The sequence below is a fragment of the Branchiostoma lanceolatum genome, chromosome 1 (assembly GCF_035083965.1).
Source record: "Branchiostoma lanceolatum isolate klBraLanc5 chromosome 1, klBraLanc5.hap2, whole genome shotgun sequence".
NCBI lineage: Eukaryota > Metazoa > Chordata > Leptocardii > Amphioxiformes > Branchiostomatidae > Branchiostoma > Branchiostoma lanceolatum.
Genome location: NC_089722.1, coordinates 17,015,128 through 17,041,349, shown reverse-complemented (window position 1 = coordinate 17,041,349; position 26,222 = coordinate 17,015,128). Strand labels below are relative to the sequence as shown.

At 40.9% G+C, this 26,222-nt stretch overlaps 3 protein-coding genes across 6 annotated transcripts; 1 reads left to right on the top strand and 2 right to left on the bottom strand.

The window, feature by feature from the left end:
• Positions 1 to 1,111: 1,111 nt before the first annotated feature.
• LOC136438210 (nose resistant to fluoxetine protein 6-like) lies at positions 1,112 to 9,755 on the top strand. Of its 3 annotated transcripts, XM_066432983.1 has the most exons (7): positions 1,112 to 1,147; positions 2,171 to 2,250; positions 2,944 to 3,047; positions 3,518 to 3,629; positions 4,326 to 4,524; positions 5,579 to 5,721; positions 9,057 to 9,755. In XM_066432983.1, the coding sequence occupies exons 3-7, from the start codon at positions 2,944 to 2,946 to the stop codon at positions 9,156 to 9,158; spliced, it is 660 nt and encodes a 219-aa protein (XP_066289080.1). In that variant the 5' UTR covers positions 1,112 to 1,147; positions 2,171 to 2,250; the 3' UTR covers positions 9,159 to 9,755. The 3 variants fall into 3 exon arrangements, with proteins under 3 accessions (XP_066289080.1, XP_066289065.1, XP_066289072.1); XM_066432968.1 differs by having other exon boundaries at positions 5,579 to 9,755; XM_066432975.1 differs by lacking the exon at positions 1,112 to 1,147 and having other exon boundaries at positions 1,154 to 2,250; positions 5,579 to 9,755.
• Positions 9,378 to 19,420, bottom strand: LOC136438195 (peptidyl-prolyl cis-trans isomerase-like 4). 2 transcript variants are annotated; one of them, XM_066432949.1, is made up of 12 exons: positions 19,229 to 19,420; positions 18,133 to 18,200; positions 17,487 to 17,551; positions 17,147 to 17,264; positions 16,079 to 16,220; positions 15,220 to 15,347; positions 14,593 to 14,717; positions 13,710 to 13,776; positions 12,725 to 12,897; positions 11,300 to 11,369; positions 10,908 to 11,007; positions 9,378 to 10,171 (listed from the first exon to the last, which is right to left on the bottom strand). In XM_066432949.1, exons 1-10 carry the CDS (start codon positions 19,296 to 19,298, stop codon positions 11,360 to 11,362), a joined length of 966 nt encoding a protein of 321 aa, XP_066289046.1. In that variant the 5' UTR covers positions 19,299 to 19,420; the 3' UTR covers positions 9,378 to 10,171; positions 10,908 to 11,007; positions 11,300 to 11,359. The 2 variants fall into 2 exon arrangements, with proteins under 2 accessions (XP_066289046.1, XP_066289054.1); XM_066432957.1 differs by lacking the exon at positions 17,487 to 17,551 and having other exon boundaries at positions 19,229 to 19,250.
• LOC136445117 (uncharacterized) lies at positions 9,803 to 11,027 on the bottom strand. The gene is made up of 2 exons (XM_066443016.1): positions 10,908 to 11,027; positions 9,803 to 10,171 (listed from the first exon to the last, which is right to left on the bottom strand). The coding sequence occupies exons 1-2, from the start codon at positions 11,025 to 11,027 to the stop codon at positions 9,803 to 9,805; spliced, it is 489 nt and encodes a 162-aa protein (XP_066299113.1).
• Positions 19,421 to 26,222: the final 6,802 nt, after the last annotated feature.

Genomic DNA, 26,222 nt, shown 5'->3' with positions numbered 1-26,222 from the left:
AACGTGTACAATCAGATGAATAGTTAAGTTAACGTTCTTGGAATATAAACACGAGTCGCCTCAGTTACGTAAAGCCTGCATGCCATGTACATGTTCTTCAGTCTTTTGGAGGAGCATCGTTGTTACAATTGGTTTCAAAGGGATGATTGCCAAAGAGAAAAGTCAATCTTTACCCAAAGCAAGTGTAGAATGAAGTTGCTAAGGCTGCCGCCTAAGGTTACATAAGATGACAAACAAGTGTCGTTCAGCACATTGCATCATCATCATCATCATCATAGTTCGTCCGGATTCACTCCGGTGAGATACAGTCGATAAAGTTTTTCCAGTACAATTTGTCCTTCATGGCGGAAAATAACACAGTTCCTGAGAGTCCAGTGGCTCTTTCGATCAATGTCATTAAAGTTGTAAAGCACATTGCACATATTGTCAACATTAACCTAATACGATTCATAGTTCTAAACATAGGCCCCAGTTGAAATTTATCCCACGGGGGGCGGGGGGGGGGTAATTTACCCCAATGCCATGTTGCCATATAGCTATTTTGGGGGATTCAGAAAAGTAGACCCTGCCCAACCAGAATTCTTGCTTCTGCTGTTGAGTCCCCCATCAACATGATAATAAGTTTATTGCAAGTTCTTGCCCGTAAGCTAATTGCAAGTTCATGTAACATGGATGGACGTCGACGGACAAACTGGTAACAATAAAGCATGTGACTATTCTAGTCTAAATACTAACGCTAAATTCTATCTTATTTTGGTTTGACTCCTTTTTCCGAGACAGTGGAAGCCGAATGATCCCACTTTTTCTGTAATGTGTGGGTTTTGTGATGTTAGCAGGAGAGTAGTTTTATCTTGGTCTGTAAACATGGAGAAATTTGAATGGAATTTGGAGACCTCTTGAAATAGAGCCTTTCTTTCTTGATCGTGGAAGGGGCAACTTGAAATAAAATGTGTTTAACAGTTACATTCTTTCTGCCATCGGCAGGTTGACACCTACCTACCTGTTCGTCTTCGTGCTGTGGATGTGGGTGCTTCCCTACATGTTCTCTGGTCCTTTCTGGCCTCCAGCTCCGTTAGATCCAAACTGTGGGGACAACTGGTGGACAAACCTACTGTATATCAACAACGTGGTTAACAATGATAAGATGGTAGGCATGTTTCTGTTTTTGTTTTAATGAAAGTTCCTGCCTGAAGGCTAATTGCAGTTACACTGTCAGGTATAGTATAAACATAGGAACACATACAAGTCGTGTTTATTTATCTATTTAGATTTACCACATTTGTGGAAGGATTGACATAACAGGTGACTATCACCTTTTCAAGATGTCAACCCGGCCCAGACTGTAAGGTTTGGACCAACGCACACCGGGGCATGCCCCTACTGTTTTTCGAAAGGTGTGGTGGGTTCTTTAACGTGCGCGGGGTGTGGCTCATTTACACCTGAGTAAAAGTGACAGTGAACTAGTGAACTGTGAGTGACAATAGACTGTTTAGATACTTAGAATAGATACTAGTGGTGGCTGTATCTAAACAAGCTGGACTTGACTTTTTTCTGGAAGCAGTGGAAGACGAAAAGCCCCCCTTTTTAGAATTTGTGGGTTCTGTGATTTTGGTGTCAATGGTGTCACCTCACAGAGGATGAGCTGAACTGATCTGAACTCTGATTCTAAGGGGAAAGTGGCCTTTTGTTAGTCCATGAATGTGTAAAAGTTTGGGTATTTTGAGATCTTTAAACAATTCGATTATTTCGTCGTGGTTAGCGATGTGCATAATTATGTAAACCGTAAAACATGTTGAAAGGCATGAAATAAGGGAATGTGCAAAATCGTTAAAAGCGGCATCTATGATCCGTAGCGTGTGTGGTCCAGTGGTTAGCGATCTTGCCCCTGGGACTAGAAGCCCCGGGTTCGATCCCGGCTGTGTCGCTCATCCGACATGCACGCTACCGGAAAGGGTCGCAGTCCTTAGGACGGAACGTCAAGCCGTGGTCCACTGTTCACTGTGCTTGTCGAAAAGAGCTTGGGGAATTTCCCCGGTACAATGAACCTGTAAATACTGTACATAGCGTCTGTCTTCCTGTCACGACCAGTGGAAGATTAGCTCATCTGTTCATTGAGTTCATTTGAGCTAAACTGGTTGGAGATCACTTTCCTTTACTTTCCTTTCCTTAGTGTATGGGCTGGACTTGGTACTTGGCCAATGATATGCAATTCTTCGTTATCGGAGTTCCTCTCGTCTATATGATGTACAGGTGTGTTGCATTGTTCTACCTCATGTTTTTTTTTCCAAATCTATATGAAAATATACAGACATAGCCGTAAGTTGTGTAGCCTCTACCAGGCTCCACGGGTCGTTGGAAAGATAGTAGAAATTTGCCAAATAGATAGATAACATGCCAGAGCAGTTAGCTGGTCAGGGAGTACATTTTGCGACCTGGCATGTTATCTGTCTATTTGGCAAATTTCTACTATTTTTCCAGCGATCTGTGGAGCCTGGTAGAGGCTATAAGTTGTGTACAGTTTGATTATTCCCAATAGATAATCATTTCCAATAATTCGCTGCTACACAAACTGATTTTTTATATTATCGTTATTTCAGTTATCAGCTAATCATCATTTCTGTTGTTTGATGAATGGTTATGTTTTTCGTCGTTATTTCTGTATTATCTATCATCATTTGTCATTTTCACTTCGCAAGGGGTTGAACCCCCAGGAATCTTTGAAAAGCGCCACCTAGGCGATATCTATTCCTGGTAAAATGGATAAACTGAAACTAATCTGCGAGTAGTATCTTAAAACTTTAGATAGGAACTGCAAGTACGGCATCGTTCTGTATTGGGTATTGAAGGCATTCCGTCAGAAAGGCATGATGTGAGGCACAATAATGTCTTCACTTTTTAAGCGTATCTTAACCGTTTTCTCATGGTACACTTGCTTCCTCAAAGATGGCAGAAATCCGGGTTTGCCGTGTTGCTGGTTCTCCTGCTGGCGAGCTTCATCACCACCGCACCGCACTCATCGGTCTTCATTATCATTTTACATTTAGCGGGTAAGGAGTACCGTTTAGCGTTACGTAAAAGACAGATAATACTTAGTTAGAATCCATTTAGAATAACTATCAGAGTCCTTTAATGACGACTGCTTCGATGTACATCTGTCCATTTTCTTTGCTACCTTGTCCCCCCAACGACCCGGAGGTCAAGGGACTAAACCTCTCTCTCTCTCAGCTTAGATGCTCTTAATTAAATCTATCTACATGTAGTTCTGAATGGATCGAAGTTACATTCTACGTGATCAGATTGTTACCTCCACGGAAACAGAGGTATTAACATCAGCTGGTGTGTTTGTTTGTCTTGTTTACACCGGTACATAGTTCAGTTTAAAGTCTTTCGCCGTGATATGACATATTTCAACAAATGAAACTGTAGTTTAACTTTTGCGTTCATTTTGAAATCGCCGTTAGAAAGTATCATAGAAAAATACCTCATTTTTACATTCAAATTCTTTATGATCTTTCAGGGACCAAATCCACTATTATTACGTACCTTACTGCCGGATCGGCCCGTACCTGGTAGGAGTTGCTGTTGGCTGGCTGCTGGTCAAGATGAGAAGGAAACAGACAAGAAGTGCGGTGAGTCAACTTTACTGTTGCGTCTGGAAGCATTGTAGGAAGACATGTCAACGACGTTCCTGGCGTTTTTGTGTCATCAATTATTGACGTAACTGTTGCTTGTAGTCTTGACCTATGAGGCTACAAAGGTCCAAAATAATCTAATTACAACAATAGTGAAGTTTATCGAAAATTATTGCTTGAGGGTCACTTTTATTTTTCAATCAACATTTACAAGATGGATATTAAACAATGGAGAACGATATGACATGTGACTAGTCTCAAATGCCTACAGGCTTATTAGTTCTAAATATAAGTAAGTTTGAAGTAAGTGTGTTTGTAAATTTGTTTGTAAGTAAGTTTGAAGTAGGTTTGGAATGGAAGTAAGTTTATGAGTATCAAAGCTCCTGGCTGCTTTGATACATTAATTTCACACTTCTCTGTACCAGACCCTGCAAATGCTGATGACTATTGGTTAGCTTGTTTGAATGACAATGATCCACTGTATTCTGCAGCTCAGGTAGTTGTAGAAACCACCTCTGGCTGCATTCAGCCTTTCTTCATTTCTTTCCACTGTGTCTTTTTTTCCCTGCAAGCTGCCGTAGGTCACTGAGTTTCTTTGAAGTTTTTAGGTTTTCCATTTCTTTTTTTTCTCAGGTCTGTTCTCAGGACGCTTAGTAGGTTTTACTGAATTAATTTCACACATCTCTGTACCAGACCCAGCGAATGCTGATGACCGTTGGCTGGCTCGTCGCTGCTGACTCTGCCCTGGCCGTGTTGTATTCCCCGTACGGCGCGTACCACGGGACAACCTTCCAGACGGAATCCGAGAACGTGCTGTACATGACTGTCGGTCGCACCGTCTGGGGCATGGCGCTTGGCTGGGTGGTTGTCGCATGTTATTATGGATACGGAGGTTAGTTATAAAGCAATTGATATAGAGCTCAATCGCAAGGAAAGAAAACAGACATAATGATGATTAACTTGAATTACGCAGTTTAAATACATAGTTGGCAGTCATGCCTCTGCCTTCGTATTCGCATAACGCAGTCCCTGTGGTGTAGTGGTCTGCGCCTTCTGCCTCTCACCACATCTGGTTCAAATTACTTGGACCAGAAGGACTGGGGTTCAAGCCCCAGGTAGGACACCTCTGGACAAGAGGCGCATTGAGTCATACCAAAGACTTTATAAAAATGGTACATACTTCTGAAACAGTATGGAAGTTAAACACACTTCACTGCTAGTGGACTAGCCGGCTATAGCCCCCTGCTGCAGTGATTGCACCACAGTGTGGCCCAGGGCTATGAAACGGAGATGGGCACCGCCCTATACATCAATAATGTTGTGGGGGGATTTTAACTTTAACTTAACTAACTAATCCCGCTGTTTGGCCATCTGGATCGAATTCCGTGGATTCTTGGACGTAGTTCGATCCTATAGTAGTACATCCAGCTCGGACATGTAGTAAGGGATTGCCTTCGTCATTTCGGATGGTGACGTAAAGCCTACGGCCCCATGTATGAGGTATAAGCCTAAAACATCTGCACGCAAAAGAACCCAACACGCTTATCTAAATAGTAGTGGTGACCCGGTGTGCTTTCCTGAAAACGCGAGCTGCAATAGTACTAGCTACTTAAAAAGGCAATATGCTCCAAGACACTTGAAGACTTTTCCTTATCTTAGGTAGCCTGGTCCCAGTCTCTAGGGGTCGGCTTAGGGATGTTCTATCGGGCCCAGTCTGCTTTATTCGATTAGTTTCTGTCTACTAAGCTGCCATATAGAATTTCGCAGCCTGTCTACTTGAGCCACCCTAGAGCGCGACCTAATCTAATCCAAGGCCATAAACACACCCCGAGCGGGCTAAGCTGTCTGGGCGGGCGGGGATCGCTCTTAGCGCCGTAGAGATATCGGGGAGCCCCCGGTGGTATGGTTTCCAGGCTATATCTTAGGGTGTAGTTTGTTCACTACAGGGGTGGTGGACATCATCCTCTCCTGGGACGCCTGGGTGCCCCTGAGCCGCCTGACGTACTGCGCCTACATGGTGCATATCCTGGTGATGTACCCAGTATACCTCACCAGGGAGGTCCCCATCCACTACTCTACGGTCACTATTGTGAGTAGACATGTAAATACTATGATTGTTTTTTGTATTGTTGATATTATTTTGAACCTCCCCATCCACTACTCTACGGTCACTATACGCTCGTTCTCATTTAAATGTACACATTTTGAAACTTCCGTTATCGTTTGAAGTAAGACGTTTCTGACATTAAGATTTTCCACATATAAGATGCCAAACTGTCGTTTTTATGACTTTTAAAAACGACAGTTTGGCACCTTATATGTGGCATATCTTAATGTCAGAAACGTCTTACTTTAAACGGTAACGGAAGTTACAAAATGTTTACATTTACATGAGAACGAGCATATAGTGAGTAGACATGTAAACACTTTGACTGTTTTTATCTCCTTGAAAAATGGAGATATAGTTTTGGGTGTGTCTGTGTGTTTGTCTGTTTGTGTTTCCGCACCACTCCAGTCAGCATAACTCAAGAGCCTCTCGATGGATTACGATGATATTTGGTATGTGGGCGATTGTTGGGAAGCCAAAATTCAGGGTCGATTTTGGGCCCCCTGGTATGTGACCTTGGTACTGCAGCAGAACTTCAATTTTTGCATCTTTTGACCTGGACGTGCTGTGGTCTTGATTTCTGGGTGGCAGATAGCTTGTGATGTAATAAAGAAGTGGTGTAGGTTTGGGCCCCCTAGCAGCTTCCTCTGGAACTGCAGGGGCGTTTTTTGTGAAAATCTTCTAAGGAGAATAACTGAACAAAGGAACAACGGATTTCCATGATATTTAGTATGCAGGTAGCTTAGACAGAGATATACACAATTAAGTGCAAATTATGCTAATTGGGACTTAATTTGCATAGCTAATGAGGAAAATCTATACTTGCAGTGTTTTCCATTATAAGACTCAAATACATGTAACATGTAGTTTATGGAAAGTGGAGCATCAACAGATACCAATTATGCTAATAAATTCCTAATTTGCATAATTAATGCAAAAACACTGAAATTCATACAATTGGGAAATTATACGACTGTCAATATTACAACATGTGTAAGTCATATAAAGGTGTTGATGATTAAGCATTTATTACGATGATTAAGCATATTTTATGTAAATGTGTAAGTCATTTGCATAAATAGAATTGTTCATGGAGATATGAGGTCGCGGAACTCTTGTTTGTTTGTGTTTCCGCACCGCTCCAGTCAGCATAACTCAAGAACCGCTTGATGGATTACGATGATATTTGGTATGTGGGCAGGTGTTGTGAAGCCGACATTCAAGGTCGATTTTGGGCCCCCTGGTATGTGACCTTGGTACTGCAGCAGAAATTCCATTTTTGTATCTCTTGACCTGGACATGCTATGGTCTTGATTTTTTGGTGGCAGATAGCTTGTGGTGTAATAAAGACGTGGTGTTGGTTTGGGCCCCCTAGCAGCTTGCTCTGGAACTGCAGGGGCGTTATCTTGAAAATCTTCTAAGGAGAATAACTCAGCAAAGGAACAATGGATTTACATATTTAGTATACAGGTAGCTTAGACAGAGATGTACATAATGAAGTACAAATTATGTTAATCAGGACTTAATTTGCATAATTAATGAGGAAAATCTATATTTGCAGTGTTTTCCATTATCAGATTCAAATACATGTAATGTATGCAGTTTATGGAAAGTGGATTATCAACAGATACCAATTATGCAAATAAATTCCTTATTTGCATAATTAATGCACAACACCAGATCTCATCTAATTGGAAAATTATAGGACTGTCAATATGATACGTAGTATGCAGGTAGCTTAGATAGAGATATACATAATGAAGTGCAAATTATGCTAATTGTGACTTAATTTGCATAGCTAATGAGGAAAATCTATATTTGCAGTGTTTTCCATTATCAGACTTCAATACACGCAACGTATGTAGTTTATGGAAAGTGGAGCATCAACAGATACCAATTATGCAAATAAATTCCTTATTTGCTTAATTGATGCAAAACACCATAATTCATCTAATTGGAAAATTATAGGACTGTCAATATTGCAACATGTGTAAGTTAGATAAAGGTGTTTATGACCAAGCACATATTATGCAAATGTGTAAGTCATTTGCATGAATAGAATTGTTCATGGAGATTTGAGGTCGTGGAACTCTTGTTTGTATTGTTGATATTATTTTGAACCTCCGCATCCACTACTCTAGGGTCACTATAGTGAGTTGACATGTTAAAGGCCCACTATGTAGGATTTTGGCGCAAAAATTGAAAATATTCTTGTGAACAAATCTTAATGTTAATGGCAGGTACAACCCCTTTTCAGCATATTTTCTTCATTATTTCGTCTATTTTGGGTATTTGTGAACTGTACAAAAACAAAGCAAAAACTCCCGGACACCACCTCAATAGTAGATAAACAACAACATCCCAGTGCACTGGAGGACCCCCATGGTGGTCTAATCACTTAGGCACACGTTAGACTGCCAGATGCCATGAAGCTCTTCTTCTTTGGAAACACTCATATCTTTTTCTAAGAGGGTAGAATACAACTATTTATTTATTCTAGAGAGTCTACTTTGAAGGGTATCAATAAAGTGTGGTTATTTTCACTTCAAAACTGCAAGAACTCTGGTAAGGATGATTTCTTACAGAAACTGGTGAACTGTAAACAGGCCCCCCACTGGGCGGTCAGCCTGATAAGAAGTACAGAAGCCATGTGTGGCCATGTGTTAGTTTCACACTGTGTGTTGTTTTGGATGGAGGATAACAGTTTTCTAAAGTTGTTTGTATGGTGCAGTAATGTTGTAACCTCCCTTCCTGAATATCTGTAAGCAATTCTTTAGAGTTGATAAAGCTTGCTATGCAAAGAAACAGTAGGAAAATCTACTTTCTGTATTGGCCTAAAACTACATCGTGGGTCTTTAACACTTCTCTGTATTACTTAGAAAGTGTCCGACGTGACTATATATATGCATCAAAGAGTAGGTATGGCTTTAAGTTTCTCTTCAACCAGACCGTGTGTTCCAGCAGCATGTCCCGGTGGCGCAAGCGGTAATGCGGCCCCGCTGCTTCGCCATCTGGATCAAATTCCGTGGATCCTATAGGGGTCGACTCGAGCTCGGACATGTTGTAAGGGATTGGATTCGTCATTTCGGATGGTGACGTTAAGTCGGCGGCCCCGTGTATGAGGGAGGAAGCATTAGCCTCAAGCGTCAAACCTCTGCACATAAAAGAACCCAACACACTTATCGAGAAGAGTAGGGTTGCCCCGTAGTGCTTGGCCAAAAACGCGGGCCGTAGCGAAGCCGCATTGCCACTAGCTATGCAATGTCATCATGTAATACGCTGATTGCTAATATCGACACCTTATGCCCTTTTTTCAGATCTATTGCTTTTTGGGGAACTTGACTCTATCCTACGGTTTGGCCTTCCTGGTGTCAGAGGCACCAATGTTGGGGCTGGAGAAAATCATCTTCAGGAAATAAGACAGAACTTCAGAAGTTTTAAGCTTAGGCAATATTTTCAAGAATGCCATAATCCTTTCTTCTGAAATGTATCATTTATAAACAGTTAAACAGACAAAGCTATGCCACTATGTCCTATCCTGATAAACTGGACCAGGTATTGTTTCACGATGTAGGTACATGTGCACATAAGAAGTGGAAGCTAACATGTATCATCTGAAATAGACAAAAAGCAAGAGCTTCTCACAAACCCTCCCTTTATTTTACAGAAGGACTTCCTGCCATGGGCTCAGCACCCCAAGAGATGTAACATTTGAATTCTCATTGGTGATTTTTGTAGATAACCACTGACCACATACATTTAGTATTTGGAGTTGATAATCATCAATATCTAACAAGTGAAGAAAATAGTAGCTGCCAAGTAGTATGGTAAAAATAAGATGCCTTATACTGTGTATATATAATATTCTAGTATCCACATCTTCAATACTTGCCATTTTTGGCATTTACCTTTAAATTTTACACCCAGAGAAAAGTTGATGTAAGTGCCTTACTAGCTAAAGACTTCTCGAATTGGAAAACTTGATCAATAAAGCACTTTGTTCTATGAAATTTCAATTACGGGTCCCAATTTTTTTAAATCAGATATGATTATTTATTCTCATTTAGTGTTTGTGTCTATGCTTCTCATGTCTACTATGTTTAAGATCTTTCTCCCTACTCCTACTTCTGTGTTCTCTATGCTTGTGTCTATCGTAGTCTCTCTCATGTCTGTCGTGGTCTCTTTCGTGTCTGTCTCGGTCTCTTTTCTTGTGGCTTTCATCACCGGAATCGCGGTCGTGCTTGCGGTGCTTCTTCTTGTGACGCTGTTCGTCCTCAGAGCTGCTTCTGCGCCGGTCGCCGGTCCTGTCGGTGTTCGAGTCGCGTTCTCTTTTGTGATGTTTCTTGCGGTGTCTCCTGTCGTCCTCAGAGCTGCTGCTGTCTCGTCTGTGTTTCTTCTTGTGTTTGTCATGTCTGGACCTGCTGTCCGAGTCCTGTGAAACAAGGTTACCATTTTATGCTAGTATCAGCCATACAGTGATTTACAAATTTCACCCGGACGGGAGAACTGGCGCATCCCCGTCTTGTATGACATTGACAGCTAACGAAAGTGTATGTCACCCCGTAAAAAGGGCGGTATTACCCCGTCGTAGCGAAAGCACGTTGACTGATGATAGAGAACAACACAATGTTATGATAAACTGTTGAGACGATTTGTAGATTGCCATGAAACAAAAATTACAGACTTGGTAGACATTTTGTGGTAAGGCGAAACTCATCTATTAAGAACACCCCTGGCCAGCAGGAATATCTGCCCAAATTTTACGTTTTGTCTTTTAGGATGTGGGGGTGGGTATTTACATGTATATGTAGTACTTCTTTCTGAGGCCATGTACATGTTGATATGATTATATGGATGACATACATGTACGCGTGCACATCAATTTCTGTCTGTTGTGGCCAAGGTGGCCGTGTGTGTTAAGTTTGCTTCATCCTTCCGTTTTTTTTACCAAACTTTTTTTTACGTTTGTGAAGGTTAGACATCCAGGTAAACAATATATAAAGACATTTCAAACTCTACAACTAGATAAAAATTCGGAGATTTGTTTTATTTGCACGCTCGCATCAGTTTTGGGGTCCTCAGAGGATGTCACCAATATAATCAAATCAACATGGCCTAAGTTTAAACCGCAAGTTCCTGGTACAATGTAACAGTGCAGCATGAGATACCTTGCTCCTCCTGTCCTGGCTGGTGTCCGCATCTCTCCCCTTCTTGCTGTGTCCAGCCTCATCCCCATCCTCATCCTCCAGAATCAGATCATACTGTTTGCTGTTGGAAGTATGAAACATCAGTCTTCAAACTTACAGTATGCCTCACTAAGTAAGGCCACAGCAAGTATATTTATGGATGACACTTCCTGCAGACTATTTTCTATTACTATTTGTTATTTCGCCCTGATAAAAAGAATACATACATACAGTTAAGCAAAATACATTCAAACTACATGTACACTCAAGGCTACATGTACATGTACCACACAAAATATCTTCCCATTTTCAGTTTTTCCTAAAGTGTCATGTGGAAAATTACTCAAGGGGAACAGAATTTCTATATCACTTACCCAGCTCCCTTGGTTTAATCCTTCAGTTCAAACTTGGACTTCTGGCCACCTTTGGGTGCATTAGGACCACCTGTTGATAAGGACAGAAATAGGGGTGGATACCGGTTTGCTGGACCTGATTCGGACCTTGATAACATCCAAGAACTGAGTCCAAAAAATCTGAAAGCCAAAAACCTGAGTCCAAAAAAAACTGAACAAAGTACAAACATATTTTTCTATTTTGTTTGATAAAAAGTGTTTTGAGTCTCCCCTCTGACAAAGAAGGCATTTAAAATAAGTGTAACATTCAAATATCAAACACTGGTGTATCTTGAAAGTGTTTGTACCAAGAATCTTTTATAGTCGTGCGTGTCAGTATTAATTCTCTATGCTTAATATTAGTCTAATAAAGCAAAACATTAACTGGACAGGATCAGGTCTAGGTTGAGGTCCAGACCTGAACCTAAATCTCTGGACCTAAAGTTGGACTTGGACCTTATTAAGCCGAACCGTTATCCACTCCTAGACAGAAATGATAATTACCAAACAATCTCTTTTTTCATTGCTAACTCTCATAAATTCTATTGGGTACTCCATCACATCAAAAAATTGAATAAAAGTTTAAAGAGAGTTTTAATAGATATTACTAATAAATCCCCGAAGTATGCACACTAGAGCTGTGTACCGGTACACTATACCGATACAGTACCGGGTACAATCAATTAGGTACAGGACTGAGGTCCAAAATACCTGAACCCTGGTGGACCGGTACTGGACCAGTACTAATCAGGTCAAGCCTGACTCAGGGGATGGCCACTTTGACAGCTAAAATCAATATGAAATTACCGTGGCCGTGCACTAAAGCCACATCTATACTATACTCCAGCACAGAAAACACATTTGCAAGGCTCAAGTCAAATTTTCATCTGTGTTTTTGTAATTCAAAATAATACCTTTGAATATTATGTTGTTACCAGACAGTTCAAAGATGCTTTTGTACTTATCGAAAATGTACCATTTTCTGAACCAGTAGTTTAGGTACAGGTTTAGGTCAGGACCTGTAGTTAAACCCGTGTACCTGTACCTGTACTTAAAATCTTTTTAGGTACACAGCTCTAATGCACACTTCAGACATCCAGGTGTTCAAGACATTCTTGGGAAGGCCGTGATAACACTGTTTTTTAATGTGTTTTTTTATAGCTGAGACTGCAATTGATGTATATGTATAGGATTACTATAACTAGTCAACAATACCTCCTATACCTTAGCATGTAGCATTATACAATCATACTTGACATAGAATACAAAGGATAAAAAGGCCCTGCCCCTGAGGTAGTGCCAAAAAAGAGGAATCCATTGTATACAATCTGAAAATTGAAAATTAATAAAGATAAATATTATACATGCAACATACAAGTACTAAAAAAACAAAATCTTTGCTGTTACCATGACCTCAGCTTAGCAGCAGTGCTGAATAACGTTCTCTGTACAGGACGCTGACAGCAAAGGAACGAACCTTTCCAGACCTTGGACACGGACTGGCTGAAGTCGACATGGATCCGCCGGTCGTCGATCAGAACGTTGTCCATCTTAAAGTACGCCTCCTCGCAAGCCTCCGGCTGGGGGAGTTCATTGGAGTATTGATCAATCAATTAATCAATCAATCAGTTAATCAACAAATCAAACTTTATTGCACAACAACTGTAACAGGTACAATGTATGGCTAGTGATTACGCTCATAAGCTTCTGTCTTTCCTCAATATACAGTACAGTACTTGGGACATGTTAATAAGAAGTGGAAAGGAAAGGGATCTCGAACCAGTTCAGCTCAAATGAAATTAATGAACAGATGAGCTAATCTTACACTGGTCGTGACAGAGAAGACAGACGCTATGTACAGTATTTACAGATTCATTGTACCGGGGAAATTCCCCTAGCTCTTTTAGACAAGCACAATAAACAGTGGACCACGATTTAACGTCCCGTCCTAAGGACTGCGATCTTTAAAGGTTACGTGTGCATGTCGGGTGAGCGACACAACTGGGATCGAACCCGGGGCTTCTAGTCCCAGAGGCAAGATCGCTAACCACTGGACTAAGCACACTACCTATCTAAGTGGAGTTCATCTTCGGCTGAATCGCTGCTACTTGTTTTACAAAGTTTCAAAGTCAAGGTACTTCTATCATGCAGCACCTGTATGTGCTCGTGCAGTTACTGTATTATTTTGGAAAGACCAACTTTCAGCTTACTGAAAAAGTTTACATCCTTCCTGCACCTATTGGCATATATAGTGTTTATGGTGATACCCATCTTGGTTTCAATAGCCCTTGCTTAAGCTGCACAGCAAATAGAATTGTGTACTATAGCATGGGGCCAGTCCACTGGTACAAGTTTTTGATTGAAAGACTACAAAAATAAAAGATACACCTACCTTCTCAAACTCCACAAAGGCATAGCAGAGGGAGTCCCCTGTCTTCTGGTCCCTGATGACCTCACAGCTACCATGGCAACAGAACATGAATATTCATGACATGTACATCAAACAGACCAGGGCAAGTTTAGTAACCAGACCTAAACTGCAGTTCAACAAATGCAGCTAGGGGGCTAAAAGCCTATACCACTTCTTCCCGAAGCCCTAGAGCTATCTGCTGCAAAGAATTTTTCAGATCATGAGATACAAAAAAAAACAGAAGTTCTGCTGCAGTACCATACAACTACATGTAGAAGCCGCTAGGAGGCCTTGTCATTCGTTTTCCTGACACTTTAGTCCTGGCCACATACGAAATACACAGATCTAGAGTTACATTGTATACTACTGCCCACAAACAAAAAAATTATTTTCAAAATGAATTTAACTTTCTTCCTGCTTAATTTGTCCTGGTTAGAGGGTTAGGCAGCTGTGAGAAGGTTAAAAAAAGAGCTATTAGTTTTATACTTGCATAAATGGTCCTCAGAAGAGGACCAGAAATAGTCATGCTTTTAAGTACCAGAGTTATCAGCCAAGGATTGATGTGTTCAAAAATTCGTACTTCCCGATAACCATAGTAGAATGGAACTCGTTGTCATCAAGTACTGTAGGAGCTTCCTCACTAAGTAGCTTTAAAGAACGGTTGCAGTCAGATATGCAAAGACTAGGTGTAACAGACCGTTCGGTGTAATATGACCAGCTGCTGTCGCGCCACGTGCCTGCGAAGCTGGTGTGTTACGCCTAATGGTGGTTATACCGGCTATATAGATACAGATACAGATGATCAAATACTACACAATAGGCTCCATCCCTGAGGCGATGCCAAAAAAAGGCATTCTGAACTCACCAATTGATCTCCCCGAACCTGGAGAAGATGACCTCGAGGTCGTCGTCCTGGGTTACGGGGTTCAGCTTGCAGACAAACAGCACGTTGTCAGGGGGCGCTACGTCTGCCTCGGGAAGGTCTCCCACCTACCGGCGCAACAGAAGAATCTTAGACAGATCGTTATGTTATTTTACGACGTGAAGATTGCGATGTTCCAACTTCTTTTCAATTTCACTCTTCAAGCGCTGACACACTGAATATACTATACTGTTGTTTATGCATGTATGGGATGCTTCGAAAAATATTAAATGCTGATATAGTCTTAGACTCTTACTAATACGGAAATGCATATAAATAATTTACATTCGAAAGGAGACAATATCGTATACCGTTTCTGTATTTTCTCACACTAAGGACTAAATAAGGAAATCATTATTGGCGGACATTTATGTTGGGAACACAATACATCATTCATATTTAGCAGTCCTGTAGGTTCTCAAATTTGTTCCCAAATTCTCCTACACTTGAAAACAAAGAAATGTTGGCCAATTGTTGAACAATCTCCCAAAAGGCAGAAAACATCCTAGATTTTCTAGCTGATGTTGTCCCTTGAACCTGTCTTGAACTTAAACTTAAGAAGAATCTGACCATCTCGAGGATCTGCGTGCGAGCCTTGGCCTCCTTCTCCTCCAGCATCTCCTCCACCTCCTCCTGACTCCTCCCCTCCGTATCATCGATCGCCTCGTCTGCTCCGATTCGCCCGCTCTGGGAACACACTCATCAAATCATTGATTCACTGTAAATTGATTTGTGGGGAATTTCTTTTGTGTTATTTTAGTTGAAAAATATATGGTCGTCGAACGGGTCGTCAAGCACGACAGTGTGGTTGATTCTGGGAAACAAAATGGCGGAGGGTCACTGGCAAAGTCTTTGAACTAAACCTGACACAAACAGTTTGTGGCTTTCGAAGCTTCTGAGATGTCAAGTGTCTAGAAAACATTGTGTGGAGAAATTGCAAGGAAGCAGAGCGACCGAAGGAGGGGACGGTAAGGGTTCCATCCTTCCACCGTGATTATTGCAACATGAGACACTACTTTTGGATTGTATGTCTTAAATATTTTGATATATTTACTATACTCAATGCTATCGTCGGATTTACCAGGATTTATCTCAATGGACTTGAATAAAAACCCATACATGGTGTACATTGGGAAGTATATCAAAGAATGTCTAGACGTTAGAAACTCCTCCAATTATATACAATCCCATTGTCATCCCATACTACTACACCATATTGTATAGATTGAATAGCCTAATAAAATGTTATCTATGTACCAGTGGGTGCCATACTGGGGGCACAGGACCCTTCTTTGCTAACACACACACATGCGCACACACACACACACACACACACACACACACACACACACACATACTAGTACATACACGTGTGTACACAGGCACACACACATACGTAAACACACACAGGCACACATGTAAAACCCACCTGATGTCCTGGTACGGTCTGTGCTCGTTATCACAAATAGCTTCGTTAATCTTGGCCAACACTCGTCCCCCTCGCTCACCTCGCCGAACACGGTGTGCTGGCCGTCCAGGTAGTCTACGTCCTCCCGCGTCGTGATCAGGAACTAGGAAAACATTTTAAAGATTTGTCCGGGTGGTACTTTTATTCCGGTTAAAAGTTAAAATCCTCCCACACCATTATTGATGTATAGGGCGGTGCCCATCTCCGTTTCATAGCCCTGGGCCACACTGTGGTGCAATCACTGTAGCAGGGGGCTAGTCCACTGGCAGTGAAGTGTGTTTAACTTCCATATTGTTTCAGAAGTATGTACCATTTTTATTAAGTCTTTGGTATGATTCAACCTCTTGTCCAGAGGTGTCCTACATGCATGTACCTGGGGCTTAAACCCCAGTCCTCCTGGTCCAAGTAATTTGAACCAGATGTGGTGAGAGGCAGAAGGCGCAGACCACTACACCACAGGGACATTATCTGAGGTGAGAGTTAACTATCACAGTACTCAGATAGTCAGAATGCAATAATGTTTTTAAGAAGAAATACATTTATGATTCAACAATAAATGTTACAGAGTTTTACAAGCATATAAGTAAAACGTCTGCTCTCATAATAATCTTTGCCAAACGTTGGCTTTGCAACAAGAAGTCTAATCAGGAAACAGTTCACAGCATGATAAGGGTAAAACGTGAGGCAAGCTTTCAAGAAACTTGCTGCACGCAATTCATCGTACCTGTGTTTTGTTCACAACAGGGTAAGTGTGCTAGTACAACATTACACAAGCTTATGATATATTCTTTAGTTGTATATCCGGATTATACTTCACTATTTCACATGAACTGCTTTGTATAACTGTAGATATAGTTGATTTTGTTACTATGTATTGTACTGTTGATGTTATTTTAAGTGTGTGCAGGGAACTTACTTGTAAAGGTGCACCTGTTTAAGTGTTTTGCCCCCCTTTTCACATTGTGATAAACCCCAATAAACAAACATAAGCAAAGTTTTAAAAACTTGCTGAACGCAATTTCATCGTACCTGGGATCCGTGCATGTTGCCGCCATTGTTGACCATCGAGACCGTGCCGACTTTCCGGTGCTTCAGTCGGGGGTTCGTCTCCATTTCGAAAAATCGTGCCTGGTCTCCGTACAACTTGCTGTCCAGCAAACGTCAAGAAACATTAGCATACAGCAAGATGTCGTTGACCAATCAGAAGGCCATGTTTACGGGTCATTATTTTACATTAATGCCTAAAAAAAGGTACACTTACTACAAATCTAGATAAAAGCAGATTAACATGGATGTATTTCTAACTTTGCTTATATTTTGTTACTCAAAGCACACAAAAGTAACGTGCAAATTAAAACTTTATGATTACCAAAAGATGGACTCCCCTCCCTTCCCTTTGCCAGTGGGATCTCCCGTTTGAACCATGAAGTTCCTCTGAAAATAATCAAATATTTAAAAAGTTCCACATTGTTATCATTTAACCAACAGTTAATCAGTGATAAGAAATAAAACTAGACAATTTCCCCAAAATGCAATATTGATTCTTTCTAAAGTTTCTACTAGTACATGGAGATCATAGACCTAGAGTCGCGTAATTCCCACAGGAAGATTAAAGAGGCAGTCCACATCCAGTTGGAACGTGCTGGGATGAACCGTACCGGAGGTTGGGAGCTGCCCAAGTCCTACTTACCCCTACTCCGCAAGGAGGCGGGGGAGGCAGGACGATCTTCACAAGTCTCGGCCTAGTCTCGTGTTCTCGCGAGACTAGGTCATTCCGTGAACAAGACGTACAGACTAGACGTCGAAAATTTTGAGGTACGTTTCTCTACCTTCTACCAAATTGTTTGACGAATATTCTCGTAACTTTACTAGTACATGATATTTCACCATCACAATTAAGATGCAATTTGGTCCACAGAGCTAAAATCTCACAATAACTTGAATACGATGTATTTAAATGATAACGTTAATTAATAATAAGATATGATTTTTATTGATAACTTTAGATTTCTCACCTGTACTGAGTGGAAGAGGCAGAAGTTGTAGTATTTCGTCTTGCACAGTTTGAGGAAGTTTAGACATGCTGAAAGTGAACATTTCTCAACATTGTAAATAACGTTATATATATAATAAAGGTAACTTCTTTGCCTTCTTTGGTTCTAGGTAGCCAACATTGACCTGTCTGACCAGACTTAAAAGTTAATATGTCCTTTCCAATAATTGATCTTGATGACAAGAAACATTTAACGTTACTGTAAACAGTGTATACTTAACGTTACAGAATAGCCGGCCCTGTTTTCCCATTTTGAAAAAAAAAATTGGGTCACTATTGCCCTTCAGAAATTTTTAATCACGATTTTACTACTTGTTCAGTTGTAAAACTGCCACAAAAATAGATGACAAAGGCCTGCACATACCTAAAAAAGTGTGGTCACATTGATCATAAGTTATAATTTTACATTTATCGAAACTATTTCTCAATTATATCGATCCATATATTACATATGATATAGCAAAAGGTTACAAGTTTGTCCCTGAAATTGTAGTACAAGATTAAAGAAAGGGAGTTTATTGCATAAAATGAGCCATACAAAGCTGAAACTTGAATAATCCTCTTATTCTTTATGGTATGTAAACCCTTATCCTCACCCCAGAATGTTTGCAAAAAATTTTTTTTTCCTTTTTTTTCGCCCTGTCGCTCCAATTTCTTTTGTGAAAAAAATTCGAGAAGCAACAAATAAAATCAGTGTGGCTTTGTAGACCCAAAATAAAATTGTAAAAAAAAACCTGTCGAAAAGTCGCATTTTTTTACAATCATGATATGTCTAGAGACCTCATCTCCAAGCAGATGTAAGGTAGGGCTTGTGGCTTATGAGATTTTGGCAGGCAGACAGATACTTTTGGTTTGGTTTGCAATTTAAGTGAACGTAAACCCCGTCCAAATGTGAATATTACATCTATATCTACCTACAAAGTAGCCAGCTTGGGGTACGGTTTATAGTAAAACCGTGCAAAAACGACACTCAAACGTAACGTCGGCAGTACATAACACTACCGCCCCCCTCCCACCTCACACACACACGGACGGTTGTAAAATGATATTACACTCACTTCTAGGCCTTTCCTCGGTGAACAGATCTACGGTTAGGTCCCCAAGAGTTGTCTCCAAGATAACTGCCATCTTACATAACCGTCAAAAGCCGCCAAACGTTCACGAACTGCCTCTTTTCGGGAGAGTAACTTTTGAACTCGACCCCACACGCGCGGTAGTACTCCGAGCTTGCTCTTTGCAGTACTGCAGCGACTCCTAGCAGATCACATCGACAATGCAGTAAAATACGCTTGAATTTCATTCAATCGACCGTCGGATTCAGTACCATAGGGCCTAGTGCGTTATGCTAATTTTTCCAGGGATTTTTTTAAAAGTTTTAGATACATTTAGAAATGGTGAATACAACGGAAATAAAGATGACCTAATCTGCACAATGAATGCAGAAACTTAAATGTTAAATGCTCGAGACTTCATATATCATGCCCCACGTACATTGAAGAGAGACAGACAATTATGAATGTTATCACCCGCAATGCAAACATAACCTTACCATCTAAGACAAGCCCAGAAATGTTCAATTTACTTATGTCATGTCCTGACGCAATTTCCTTGTACATAGGCCAATACATATCTATCTCTTTCCTAAAAAGAAATCGATTGATCTCTGATGCAAACAATTCATGTTTCCTGTGTATCATGTAACATAGTTCCACATATGTATTCTGTATTACTCTTATTGTATACCGTAGTGTTTAGACTTAAGTTTTGTAGAATTCAATAGCATTGTTAATAAGCAAAGACATATATGTATTGACATTTTGTACTGTCTACGAACTTGCCATACATTGTACCCGTTACATTTGTTGTGCAATAAACTTTACTTACTTACTATTGGGCATATAGATAGCTTGACTAAACAACATCGCCGTTCCATACTTCCTTTATTGCTTGGAGGGAAGTATCGTTTCTATAAAACGTTGCCTTTCTAGTGGAAACATAGGTTCAGAGGCTACCTAAAGTCAATCACTGCACTGGACACAACTGAGGTTTTGGCACGTCACATTTATTACGGCAAACAAATCTTGACAATACTACCAGTTTTACTTCAAAACATTACTACTAAAAAACAATAGATGTTAATCTTGACCGTTCATCAAATTGAGTCTACGTTTGTGCCCTCTTTCGTTAACCTAGCCAGCTTCCAGCCACAATCTTATTCTTATCAACATTACGTCAGGGCGCAAGCAAACTATATGACATCAATGCAAGAAATGTATATTCTATTCGTACATGTAATCCAACGATTTCAGGAGAATAGAACTTACATATAGATTCCGGCACACGAATACTAAGATGTTTCGGCCACATGTTGAATTTATGCATACAAGGCATACACACTACCGATGGATTGTGAACTCAGACCTCGCAGAGAACAATCTAAAAGGTGGGAGGATCAATGAGGGAAGATTAAGGAAAAAGACACATGGCTTTGTCTGAAGAAGGCCAAGACTTAAGTGGAGTACCAAGATGCATGGAGAGCAGTAATTGTGGAGAACCTGGGCAAATGTAGATGTATAAGTAAAATAAATACTCTGGTAAGTATTACATGTACATGAACATACAAGTAAGGTAAATATGCAAGTAGCATGCGTATACAATTAATACACAGATACTAGTAGAATAGATAGATAGCATGCAAATAGTATAAGGAACATCAATATATCAGTTACATGGATATACAGGCTACGTAACGATGCAAGTAAGTTAAATATACAGGTAATAAGTAAACATAGATATTCAACTACGATAAATATACAAGACATCATCATCATCATCATATACAAGACATATGCAAGTGACATATAACATAGATATACAAGTAAGATAAATATACCATAGATATAGATATGCAGCTACATATATATACGAGCACATAACTACACAAATGACCAAATCGTATAAGGTGTCACATAACTTACATCGTTCTTTGTAGAGACTAACGTCTTAACGCATGCTGTATTTCAAGCATATGTCGTACATTTTTGGGTCAGACAAGAATATATTTTATCACAATCAACACCTAGGAAGATAGATTTCTAAGTATGTATATTCAATCAGCCTTGTTGAAGAAAGTGTCCATCTGCCGTCATCGGTCTCAACACCTTTATGTAAATCTGGCTGCACCAAGTAATTTTTATGGATGACGTCCTTTGGAGACCCTAAATCTAATGCGAGAGCGCGAAAAAAAAACAAGAAGGGTCGAAAAAAACAAGATGCCTAGATTTGAAATATAATAGTCGATGGCACATGTTAGGACACAAATTGAATGAGAGAACACAGTGTAACAACTAACAATTCCTTTATTCATCATGAAAACAGCAATAATTTGAATAAATCAGTTGAAGTTGAACAGCAGCTGTTGTCCTGTCCTGTTTCTGTCCATATCCCATTGATTTTGCAGGCCTGCAGAAACATAGTACAATAGAATCCGCTTAACTGCACCACCCATTTGTCAGTGGTTTTGGTGCAATTATCCGGCTGGTGCAATTATGCGAAATTCCAAGCTGGACCGGTACGAAACAGCTCTTGCGCTACCATACCTCATAGAACCTGCAAAATATTGAGTTCACAGTTCCAGTTTGATCAGTGACAGATCATTATCCTTATAGCAGAGCCGAACCCGCGCACACCTCGTTCCGGTGAATGCAGGAAGTTTCTACGACGCGGATTCAGCTCTGCCATCACGTCATGACCGCACCACCAAAAGCGACTGCTATGTCCACCTACGCGTCTATAGCCATTGCCGAGTCGCTTTTTGGTTTCCGACTGAATGTGACGTAAAGACGCCGGTCTTTTATTATTGCAGAAGTATGTGACAATAGCGATGCCGCGACGCGAAATCAAATTCCCGCGAACTTGAATGCATTCACAGTAATTAGACAGTGTACATGTAGAGACTAATCTTTATTGAGTACAGCATGCTGTCTGCCAAAGCGTAATGCCGCCTTTGGTAGGCGTGCTTGTCTTTATGCCGACCCACCCCGTGACCCGCCCGGGACCTCCCATATGATTCCTATATCAACATAACTGTCAATGGAGACCGCCTTCTTTTGTTACTAATACAGTTTTAAACATGTTGGCGGTATTGCGCCTTTACACCGGCAGGTATCGGCTCATTTGTACGACGTTTGTAGATTTTTAGAGCACCTTTTAACTTTAACTTGTCGAGGATTTTTTTTAAATTTTGGTGCAGTTATCCGGCATTGGTGACAACGTGCGGTGCAGATATGCGGAGTCACTAACAATGCAGTGAATGGGAACCGGTTTGGGATTTGGGGATTCGGTGCAATTAAATGGAGTGTGCGTTTATCCGAGGTGCAATTAAGTGGCTTCGTCTGTATATTAAAAAGGCAAAATTAGTTGCTGATTAACTCTTCGCATGCATTACAACATTTCTACCTACTGCTTTAGAAATCCTAATGAATAATAGCAATTATTCAAGAGCCAAATATGGACCAAAAATGATAGAAATGAAAAGCACATATTTCCCCAACAAGTATAAATAACCAGAAACGAATGAATGATCATTATCCATGCAGAATACATGAATGCATTCATCTCACACTCCCCCATCCCAGATTATAATTTTTTCGTACATGGTACTTGATCCAAAACAGACTATAGAACGGCACTTTTCATACCTCAAAAACAGGCTTGGGCCTAGGAGCTTCATTTGTGGCAGCTGTCTTGTCGACCTCCATGCGGATGAAACACCCGGACTGCTTGGTTGCCTGCCCCACCTGCAGGCCAGAGTAAACTTCAATGCCTCTCCCGATCTTCTCGTCATTGCAGAAGAAATGCACTGTAGCTGATCTTGACAAGACTTCCTTAAAATTGTACGGCCGAAACTCGGCCGCTACAATTCTCTCGTACAGTTGCGCGAACGTCAGCTCTCCCTGACCGACATCGAAAGCGTACCAATCAACAACAACGTTGCCGCCCTTTTTCATTTTTATGCTCACATATTTAGACAAATTTTCGCCGCTGACAAGAAAAATCCTGTCAGCGGTTGAAAAATCTGCACTGCTGACAGGATGATCCTGTCAGTAGCCACTTCCTTATTTATGCATTTCGCGTGACAAGTTTTACATTAATCTTATGATTTGCGGCACTGTCGTAACTCTTTGGTCATAGTTACAGGAAGCGGAAATTCTTGGGGTTTTTTTCTGGGCACAGACCAAAATCAATGCGCGCACGAACGTCATCCATAAAAATTACTTGGTGCAGCCTTAACAACAACTTTCTCTTACATCCTAGTACCAACTGAACATGTTGCATTACCAATTCCTCTTACTTTTTCAATACATATTTAAAGCAAATGACCAACTGCTTTAAAAACTATCATTTCCCTCAAACAATCAGGATACATCAACATCTAAATTCTCAGACAAATATAGTAGCTTTCATTTCAATTAACACCAAATTTATATATATTTCTGTGTATACTCAATCCATCTCTTTCAAAAATAGTCCATCCATTTCAACATTCTATAAATATGCTAGTGTTACTTTTATACATAACATATATCATAAGTGTATTGTTAAGTGTATGCATAACATGTTATGTTACCAAAAACTTTCTCTTACATGTTTGATACATGTGCAAAGGTACATTTTTATCACTTTTACCAAAGTTCCGATTTTTGGTTTTGGACGAATGGGGTGAAACCTTTAGGTCCATCCCATGCGGCCAAGCCCAATAAGCAAATTTCTGCCTCAGGGCAAAAGGACAGGTCCTAAAGACAGCCCTAGTCTAAGCAGTCATTTGTAAGACGAAATGTCACTACAAGCTTATTCAACCCAAACTGCTGTATTCTCTTTTTTTAATCAATTCGTAAGAGCCTGATGTTGCCATCGATTTACAAAGAAAGGCGGCTCAATTGTTACAGTAGCAGCATCTCTTCACCCTAGGTCAGAAATATCAATGCTCGAGATAAATATTGACTTCACTGCCCCATTAGGAGAAGCAGGGGTTACGAAGGCTACTCGGGAAATTCCCTACCCCATTAGGCCGGAATGTTTTTGATCCACTCACACCGCTCCTGCTCTTTTTCGAAAGATGTGGTGGGTTCTTTTACGTGCTCAAGGTGTGACTCTCCTCAAACACGGGGCCTCCATTTAACGTCCTATCCGAGGGACATCCCTAACCCTAGAAGAGCTAGGTACTCATTTACACCTGAGTGAAGTGAGGAAAGCCGTGTTAAGTGCCTTTCCCAAGGGCACAACGTTGGGGCGCAAATTCGGACATGTCTCTGTGCACAACCTGGGATTAGACCCCGGGTCCCATTGTTTGACAGCCGCGCGCTCTACACTTGCGCCACATGACGCCTCTGAAATATTATTAACACAAAAATCTAAAAAGAAAACAATGGCAGATTGCAAACCATCCAACATGTAGGTAAAAGGTAAACGTAGTCCCATAGCCTTTTTGAGGCCGTAGGGGCAGTGGGCAGTTATCCACTATGTCTAGGGCAAGGTATTGGAAGGCGGCGCCGGCCCTTCCACTGCCTATTATCTCCTCAACCGAAGTCATGTACCCATTTTACACCTGAGTGGAGTGAAGAAAGCCTTTCCCAACGGCACAACATATCGTTGACATAATAAAGAATTCGAACCAAGGAACTGGGTTCGGGACCAGACACCCTAACAGTTACGCGAACACGACGCCATCCACAGATTCATTTGAATTCTTCATGAAAACAGCTCTCATGCAGTGGAACCTGTGTACAGTGACCTCTATTGTGAGTTGAGGAAAACGTTCTCATCAGACTTGTGATTACTATAGACGGACAAAGAAGAGCAAGACTGGATGTCCTCCAGACTAGGGTGATCTTAGATTAGTTCATGTTCGGGCCGTAGTAATTTGGTCTGTCCCATCTACATTTAATGTGGGATGCCGCTGGAACAATCTACTTTTAAAAAATCACGCTTGAACTTGTGTGCTGACACAAAAGTTCGTTTTGGGAGTAGAGATGTTTCTTAAATGGTCCTCCATACATGGCAGTGCCCGCAGAAGAGTCTGTTCTTCTTCGGGGACACGAGCTCCATTTCGGACTGGAATGCAATAGTTCACCTTTAGGCATGGGCGATAGGCCATCGAGTTTTTGTTGAAATCGCTGTTGCTTTGTGTACTCAACACACACTGGGTACTCAATATACTGAATCAAATAATAAACACGCACTGGGTACTCGGTCCGCTGCGTCGTTCTTGTCAGAGGGAAAGTTCGCGCAAAGGCCGACTGGAGTAGAACAGGTTTCGCAGTTTGCGCGAACGCGTTCGCGAACCCGCTGTTCGAACCGACAAAACCGCCAGGGCTAATACCTCACTAACTTCATAAATATTCTTGTTCTTAACACTACCCAAAGCGTTCGGAAATCGCTGTTCGGCTCTCGGCAATCTTCGGGTGACTTCGGCATCCGTTCGTGTGATTCTTTCGAATAGACGGCGGATCGGGCGTTGTGGTTGTTACAGTTAGTGTACGATTGTCGGGAATCTTTCAATGGATCGATTACACAGTGCGTGTTAGAGCAAATTCTCGGGAATCTTTCAGTAGGCCGAGTACACAGTCACTTAGTCTACGATTCACCGAAACCTTTCCGTTTGTTTGTTCCTTAGCGGATCATCGGAGTTTATATAAAAAAAAATATATATATAGCACAGTAATGCCTATTTCAACAAAAACTCGATGACCTACCGCCTATGCTTTAGGCCGAAGTTTATTTTTGAACCGGGTTGATTTTGGAACAGTCCATTTTTAGCATGGGGGAGGGAATTGTTTAGATATGTTGTTTTGTTTATTTGTTACTTACAAAATGTTGCAAACACCCGGTGATCTTTTAAGTGTTTTTCCTTCTACGGAACGTACTCATTGGGATATCCTGAAGCTCCTTATGTCGCTGGTAGCGCTTCCTGATCTTCCCGTATCCACTTTTCACGGCTCGGCGGTAGATGTTTTTGCGCTTGGCGTACACCAAGGAGTCGGTGAAGGTGCT

Bases quoted from the DNA above. Each gene is read 5' to 3' on its own strand.
- LOC136438210 (XM_066432968.1), top strand. From the start codon at position 2,944: ATGGCAGAAATCCGGGTTTGCCGTGTTGCTGGTTCTCCTGCTGGCGAG. The intron at 3,048-3,517 runs GTAAGGAGTACC...ATGATCTTTCAG, and splicing joins TATCATTTTACATTTAGCGG to GGACCAAATCCACTATTATT. The intron at 3,630-4,325 runs GTGAGTCAACTT...TCTCTGTACCAG, and splicing joins GGAAACAGACAAGAAGTGCG to ACCCAGCGAATGCTGATGAC.
- LOC136445117 (XM_066443016.1), bottom strand. From the start codon at position 11,027: ATGTTTCATACTTCCAACAGCAAACAGTATGATCTGATTCTGGAGGAT. The intron at 10,172-10,907 runs GTATCTCATGCT...CTTGTTTCACAG, and splicing joins GCCAGGACAGGAGGAGCAAG to GACTCGGACAGCAGGTCCAG.
- LOC136438195 (XM_066432949.1), bottom strand. From the start codon at position 19,298: ATGGCAGTTATCTTGGAGACAACTCTTGGGGACCTAACCGTAGATCTG. The intron at 17,265-17,486 runs GTAATCATAAAG...TTTGCTGGACAG, and splicing joins GGAGGGGAGTCCATCTTTTG to CAAGTTGTACGGAGACCAGG. The intron at 15,348-16,078 runs GTGGGTTTTACA...TGATTTGATGAG, and splicing joins AGACCGTACCAGGACATCAG to TGTGTTCCCAGAGCGGGCGA.